The sequence below is a fragment of the Terrapene carolina genome, unplaced genomic scaffold (genome assembly GCF_002925995.2).
Source record: "Terrapene carolina triunguis isolate 2854851 unplaced genomic scaffold, T_m_triunguis-2.0 Scaffold517, whole genome shotgun sequence".
NCBI lineage: Eukaryota > Metazoa > Chordata > Testudines > Emydidae > Terrapene > Terrapene triunguis.
Genome location: NW_020664868.1, coordinates 454807 through 462372, shown reverse-complemented (window position 1 = coordinate 462372; position 7566 = coordinate 454807). Strand labels below are relative to the sequence as shown.

The window sequence follows — 7566 nt, the reverse complement described above, 5'->3', positions numbered from 1 at the left end:
CCACAGTTTATCATCTATCACTCGGTCGATAGCTAGGTCTGGGAATGGATGGATGGATGCATCGATCTATCTGTCCATCCCCATACCCCGCATCTCTCTCTCCCCCCCATACACGCCCGTCTAGCTCGCTGGGTCTGGCTGGGGCGTGTTTTCAGATTGTCGGTAGCTACCAAACAAGACCCCGTGGCCCAGGTTTTGAAAGGGTTTTAGGCGTTGCAACATCTAACTGATCCAGGACTCTGAGTCTTGTTTTCAAAAGGGATTTAGGAGCGCTGCAACACCCAAATACCTTCAAAACTTGTCCCTTTGTCAATAGGTGTTTATTTAATCGCCTGCAGTATTTGTCTTTTAGCCTTACCCGGCTTGGGTTCGTTTACACAGAGCTTATCCAAGTCTTCAGTGGCTTTTCTTGATCTTTTCTCGGGTTTCTTACTTTTCTGTTCTGGGGCCAGGGGCGTGGCTGGCCTTGGGCAGAGGCTCTGGTAAACCGGGCTGCCCTGTGCTAGGTAAACAGCAGTGTTGAGAGTGTTATGCACTGGGGCCCTGCCTTCCTCCAGCGCAGTACGGGGCCACGGTGGGATCCGGCCGGTGGCTTTTCCAGCCTCTCTAGAAGGCTGGGTGGGAAGCAGATTTAAAGAGCCGACAGAGCCTCCTGGCAGCGTGGCTGCTCCGCAGAGCGGGATCCCGCAGAGTGGCAGGTTTCCCAGGCTCTGTCACTGACCCACTGCATGGGCATGAACGAATCCCTTTCCCCTGCTGTCTTGAAGAGGGGGGTTAAGGTGCTGGGCTGGGACAAGCAATTCCCGGTCTCTGCCACGGACTCCCTGGGTGACCTTGGGAGAGTTAGTTCATCTTTCTGGGCCCCAGGACCCCCACCTGTAAAATCAGGACAATGATTCCGTCTTGTGTGTTTAGAGCGGGGGGGGGGCACACTTTTTGGCCCGAGGGCCACATTGGGGTTGCAAAACTATATGGAGGGCTGGGTAGGGATGGCTGTGCCTCCCCAAACAGCCTGGGCCCCACCCCATATCCGCCCCCTCCCACTTCCCGCCCCCTGACTGCCCCCCTCAGAACTCCTGACCCATCCAACCCCCCCTTCTCCTTGTCCCCTAACCGCCCCCTCCTGGGACCCCCATCCCTAAGTGCCCCCCCGGAACACCAACCCCCCCGCTCCCTGTCCCCTGACCCCTATCCACACCCCCACCCCTTGACAGGCCCCCCGGGACCCAACCCCTATCCAACCCCCCCGTTCCCCGTCCCCTGACCCCTATTCACACCCCTGCCCCCTGACTGCCCCCCTCAGCATTGCCCACCCATCAACCCCCCCCTGCTCCTTGTCCCCTAACCGCCTCCCCCCTGATCTTGGCCGGGGTCTGGGCAGTGCCCAGCGCGACGGGGCCCTGATCTTGGCCGGGGTCTGGGCAGCGCCTGGCCCAACGGGGCCCTGATCTCAGCTGGGATAATATTTCTTGTGGGACAATAACACCCTTACCAAAGGGTTGGTAAGTCCTAGCAGTGCCGAGGTCTCTCGCTGTCTCCCTGTGGGGCTACGCTGGTTATTATTGAATCCTCCCGAGTGCGGGGCCGGGCGCAGCCATGCGAAGAATGCGGGAGTGTTTCGGAAGAACGCGTTTACGAGATCTTGCCAACCTCCTCCGGTGCTGCCTCACACTCGGGAGGGGAATGGAAACACGGCGGGAGGGGGGATGTCAGCAGCCCAGGCATCGTTCGGCCGGTCTGCAAACCGGCTCCCCGGGCAGGTCCAGCCAAGCTCTTGGCAGCCGGCGCCCGGTTCGGTTCACGGAGGTTCACGCATCGGCAGGGAGTGTTTAATGGGTAAACAGCCAGGGGTTAAAAGGGGAGCTCACCGCAAGGGCGAGGAGAGAACTGGCGCATTCATGGTTATGCAAGTCCTGAACTCGATCCCCCGTTACATAATCCCAAGGGGGGAAATTCACACCCTGGGCAGAGGCCAGCGCCCGGCCTATCTGCCACTTTGCTCCTGCTGCAGCCCGGAGACCAACGCGTGCTCGGCTTTCTGGCCTTGTGCTGGGCCTCCGGGCTGCCACCTCCAAGGTACAAAACCCCCGGGCATCCGGGCTGATCCTGAGCCCTCCGCTGGGCACCCGGACAACTTCCCCGGGACGTGATCGTTCCCCTCTGTTCGGCACTGGTGAGGCCTCATCTGGATACTGGGTCCAGTCTGGGGCCCCACACTACAAGAAGGATGTGGAAAAATTGGAAAGAGTCCAGCGGAGGGCAACAAAAATGATTAGGGGGCTGGAGCACATGACTTATGAGGAGAGGCTGAGGGAACTGGGATTGTTTAGTCTGCAGAAGAGAAGAATGAGGGGGGGATTTGATAGCTGCTTTCAACTACCTGAAGGGGGTTCCAAAGAGGATGGATCTAGACTGTTCTCCGTGGTGGCAGATGACAGAACAAGGAGCAATGGTCTCAAGTTGCAGTGGGGGAGGTCTAGGTTGGATATTAGGAAACACTATTTCACTAGCAGGGTGGTGAAGCACTGGAATGGGTTCCCTAGGGAGGTGGTGGAATCTCCTTCCTTAGAGGTTTTTAAGGTCAGGCTTGACAAAGCCCTGGCTGGGATGATTTAGTTGGGGTTGGTCCTGCTTTGAGCAGGGGGTTGGACTAGATACCTCCTGAGGTCCCTTCCAACCCTCAGATTCTAGGATTCTATGACGGCTACCTCCGAAAAGGGACGATCCTGGGAAAACGGGGCCAGGTGGGACCCGGGCTGAGGGCTGACGTGGGACTTACAAGGCGGAAGCTAATAGAGAAGTAAATAAAGATGCTGGGAGAGTCCAATTATTTGCACTACAGCTTTCGGTTGGGCCAACGTATTCAGCCCGGCCCGGGCCAGATCCTCAGCGGGTGTCGTTTGGCGTAACGCCACCGTGCCTGGAGTCATTCGCAGCCGGGCAAAAGCCAGGGCTAAGTGGCTGCAAAATGCCAGGCCGCAAAGCCCAGAACAGACCCCAGAGCAGTCCGTGGGCTGGCCACTAGGCCACCCTGTCCTCCCTCCCCCCGTGCTTGGTGCTGTACAAACACAGCCCCTGCTGTCCTTTTGATACTCTGCCCAGTGCATTGCAGCCGAGCATGTGAAAAGCACAAGAGAGATTCTCACGGGAGCCTAACACCCTCCACCCGTGACCGCCTGGAATCTCCCAAGCCGATTAGTGCCCTGGCACTTCTGAAACCAAACCCTGTTTGCCTGGTAGAGTTTCAGGATGCCAAGAATGGCACCGTCTCCCCTTACCGAGCAGCCTGCATATAACAGCCGAGCCGGCACTGGCTCTTGGCCATTCACCGCCTGCGCCCGCCATGGAGCTCGGGGGAGCTGTGACCATATTCCTGGCTCTCTGCCTCTCCTGCCTGCTTCTCCTGTCGGTGTGGAAGAAAATGCACCCGGGAGGGAAGCTGCCCCCGGGGCCGACCCCTCTGCCCTTCCTCGGCAACCTGCTGCAGCTGAAGCCGGACGAGACTTTCAAGTCGTTCATGGCGGTAAGTCGCGCCCCCGGGAGCCTCGGCGTAGGGCTCTGGTGGCCGGGGCGGGGAGTGCGGCTGATCTCGGTCACCGCGGGGGCTAGGCAAAGGGACACCCACTAATCTAGCCAGCCCCCCCCCCATTTCTGGGTTCTCCTGCAGCCTCCGGGACCGGCCGTGCCAAGGGGCTGCACACTCCCCCCAGCACGTCGCAGTGGAGGGGTCTCGCACGGCGGGGTTTGTGGTGTAGGGATCAGGGTCCCATGGGGATCTGGTCTAAACGGGGGCACTGAATGCCATGAACCAGCCTCGCTCTCCTGACTCCAGGGGAGCGCGTCGGTTACGCCGGCTCAGGATCTGGTCCCTGGCCGGTGCCGCCCTGAGAGTGCCCCAGTCCATGCGCCAGCAACGCCACGTGCTCTCACGGCCGCTCTGCTCTGATTTCTGTTGCAGCTGCGGGAGAAGTACGGCCCGGTGTTCACGGTGCACCTGGGCCCCCGGCGGGTGGTGGTGCTGTGCGGGCACGAGGCGGTGAAGGAAGCCCTGGTGGACCACGCGGAGGAGTTCAGTGGCAGAGGGGAGCTGGCGTCCATCGACCGGAATTTCAAGGGCTTCGGTGAGCGGCGGAGCCGGGCTCAGCACGTGTGCCCCGGGGGCAGTGTCTCGTCTTAGCGGGGGGCTGCCGCTACGGGGCTCAGCGGTCGGATGGGAGACATTACACGCACTGCAGGGAGCCGTGTGGGTGAATCAGCAGGGGGCGCTCTCCCCGGCAGGCAGGGCTGGCCCCACGGGGGCGCCAGGGGGCACAATGCCGTGGGATGGGGGGCTCGGCAGGGGGCGTTCCCAGGGCTGACTCCCGCGGCTCTCTCCCACCGTTCCCAGGGGTGGCTTTGGCCAACGGGGAGCGGTGGCGGCAGCTGCGCCGATTCTCCCTCACCGCGCTGAGGAACTTCGGCATGGGGAAGCGATCCATCGAGGAGCGGATCCAGGAGGAGGCGCAGTACCTGCTGGAGGAGTTCAGGAAAACCAGAGGTCTGCGCGTTTGCGTCCCTCCCCTCCCCCCCAGTATCGCCCAAGGCCAGGGCCAGGGAGCGGCTTTACAGCCGCTTTATCAGCCACCCTTTCTCCTGGTCTAGGTATTTATAGGGCCGATGTCACCATGGCAACCGAGCACCTCCCAGGTACTCACCCTCCCTGGGCAGGACGATTCTCCCCAGTTTACAGAAGGGGAAACCGAGGCACCGAGTGAGAGGAAGGGACTCATCCGGTCACACGGGAGTGGCAGAGGGAGCGTGGCCCGGTGGTGAGGGTGGTAGCCTGAGCTGTGAGCAGCCCAGGTGCAGTTCCTGCCTCTGCCGCAGCCTTCCCAGGTGACCTTGGGGGAGGTGCTGTGCCTCAGTTTCCCCTGCTGTAAAATGGGCTTGATAGCAATACCTTGTCTTGGGGGGTGGGGGGGTGGAGAAGATGTTAAGGAGACAAGGTGGGGGAGGGGCCATCTTTTATTGACCCAGCTTCTGCAGACGCAGAGCCCTGCTTTGGGGCGGGTGGGGTTGTGCCCGTTGCAGATTGAAGCGGGTGAGGTGATCAGACGCTAGGATAAGACGGGGGCCCATATAAATACCTTTCGATTATATGAAATAGGAGGGGAGCCCAGCACTACCTCATTCCCCCAGCCCGCGCCTGTCCCACGAGACCCCCCCCCGTGCTAGGTCCCACGATCAACGAGCAAACGAGTTATCCCGCCGCCTCCGGAGAGCAGACAGACTCACTCCTTTGCAGCTGGGCTGTAGCGGTAGGTAGCTGTATTTGACGAACCGAGCTCAGCAAATCAGGAGGTAGCCGAGGGGCAGTGTTGCCTAGTGGCCTGAACGTGGGTCTGGGAGCCTGGAATACAAGGCTTCTACTCCCGCCTCTGCCCCCTGTTTCTGTGTCGCTCCTGGCCCTGCTTTGTGCCTCCATTTCTAGGCGGATCGGAAGACTCGTTAATCAATTGGCATAATGCTTTTGCTAGAATTTAAGGGGCATCCCACGCCCCCAGCGCCGGGTGTCCCGCGGAATCAGAATCTCAGTGTGTGAACACATATATATATATATATAATAAGAAAGTTTCTACAGGCTTGAAAAGGTGACCCAGCTATAAACAATGCTGTGATTTCTGCCTGAGTTTGCAGAGAGCCTGAAACGATTGCTCCAACAGGTGTGAGTTGCCACTCTAGACCTTGCTGCCGCCACCCCAAGAAGGGGCGGGGTCACAGCAAGTGGGCGGGTCAATCGCAGTAGAAGACCGCGGAGGGGGAATGTCCGCCGCTTCCTCTTTTGTCCGTGACAGGTTTGCCCTTTGACCCGATCTTCTTCCTGAGCCGCACGGTCTCCAACGTCATCAGCGCCGTCGTCTTCGGGAGCCGCTTCGACTACGAGGACGAGACGTTTCTGTCCCTGCTGCGCATGATCAATGAAAGCTTCGTAGAGATGAGCTCTCCCTGGGCCCAGGTACCGCCGGGCAAAGGATTCCCACCCTATGGATGGGGTGGATTCATTACAGCCCGGCTGGCGGTCTTTCGAAAAGCTGCCGTCTGGCTAACACAGAAATCACGGGCTCTGTGGGGAGGTGGTTTGGTCTCGGTTATACAGGAAGGCAGACAATGCACACGTCAGATCCCTGAAGCCGCAACGCAGCTGTCGGAAAGCCGCAGAGGAGGCGCTGTCCCTTTAATGGCCGCGGGGGCGTGGGAGCAGCCGGCCCTGTCCGGGGAAGAGCCTGGCAAGGGCGGGAGGCCTGGCTGCAGACATGATCTGTGTTGGGAAGTTGAGGCGAGGCAGGAGCCGGTCTGGGTGGGGCTGGTTACTTGCCCCCTCCCCAGCTGTGGGCGATCGGTGAACCCGGCTTCTACCCCCGTGCAGCTCTACGACATGTACTCCTGCGTCATGCAGTACCTGCCCGGGCGCCACCACCGCATCTACCACCTCATTGAGGACCTCAAGGCCTTCATCGCCGAGCGGGTGAAGATCAACCAGGCCTCGCTCGACCCCAACGCCCCGCGGGATTTCATTGACTGCTTCCTCATCCAGATGGAAAAGGTACCGGCTGGGGGGGCTTGCAAACCTTCTGGCTTGGGAGCAATTGGGGCAGGGGCTTTCTCTTTGGTCTGTGTTTGTACGGCACCTGGCAACCTGTCTGGGACTGGGGTGGTGCTACCGTAATCCACCTAATAGCAATAAAACGTACAGCACCTGACACCATGACGTCCTGGTCCGGGACTGGCGCAGTGCTACTGTAATCCACCTAATAGCAATAAAACGTACAGCGCCTGGCACAATGGGGGCCTGCTCCGTGATTTGGGGTCCTTGGTGCTGCAGTAAAGCAGATAATAATAAATACTGCCAATAACACAGGGAGCTTGTGGTTACGGCCCCGGACTGAGACTCAGGAGACCTGGGTTCAAATCCCAGCTCAGCCACAGTGAGTCCCTGCCTCTCCGTCATCTGGGGCTCCTGCTCCGTCCTCTGGCTAGTCAGACCGAGCCCTGAGGGGCAGGGAGACTCTCTCGCGAGCAGTGGGGCCCTGCCGGAGGTGCTTCTCTGATACCGTAACAGCAGAGCAGGGATGCTGGGCAGTGCTCCCTAGCACGCAGGATACCGAGGTTCAATTCCCGGCTCTCCCGTGGGTAAGTCCGTGCCTCAGTTTCCCCATGTGTAAAATGGGGCTAATGACGCTTACCGCCGTCGTACGGCACTCTGAGATCTCTAAGAGCGAGCTATGGCTCCGTGCTGACCCGATGCGCCCGGCCCGCTCTCTGCCGACCCCCGGTAAGCGTTCCACCGACCTGCCGGCCCTCCCCTGCTCCTTGCCATGACGTGTCTCTGGTGGGCTGCCGAGGGGTTCGTGTCAGGAGGCAGCGCGCAGGTTGTGCCCACGGCGACACCCTCCTGTATCCAGGGATGTCATCCACCGCCCTTTCCTGTGTCCGTCGCCCCCAGGAAAAGAAAAACCCCAACAGTGAATTCAACACCAAGAACTTGGTGCTCACCACGCTCAACTTGTTCTTCGCCGGCACGGAGAC

General features: G+C 60.0%; 1 protein-coding gene across 1 annotated transcript in view; it reads left to right on the top strand.

Annotated features, from left to right (window-relative positions):
• Positions 1–2661: 2661 nt before the first annotated feature.
• The window catches only part of LOC112111514 (cytochrome P450 2G1-like), a 5767-nt gene continuing 862 nt past the window's right edge, over positions 2662–7566 (top strand). Inside the window, exons 1-6 of the mRNA XM_029913196.1 lie at positions 2662–3523; positions 3959–4121; positions 4388–4537; positions 5835–5995; positions 6407–6583; positions 7484–7561. Coding sequence (XP_029769056.1) covers positions 3344–3523; positions 3959–4121; positions 4388–4537; positions 5835–5995; positions 6407–6583; positions 7484–7561 — 909 coding nt within the window. The 5' untranslated portion in view covers positions 2662–3343. The remainder of the gene's footprint in view (positions 3524–3958; positions 4122–4387; positions 4538–5834; positions 5996–6406; positions 6584–7483; positions 7562–7566) is intronic.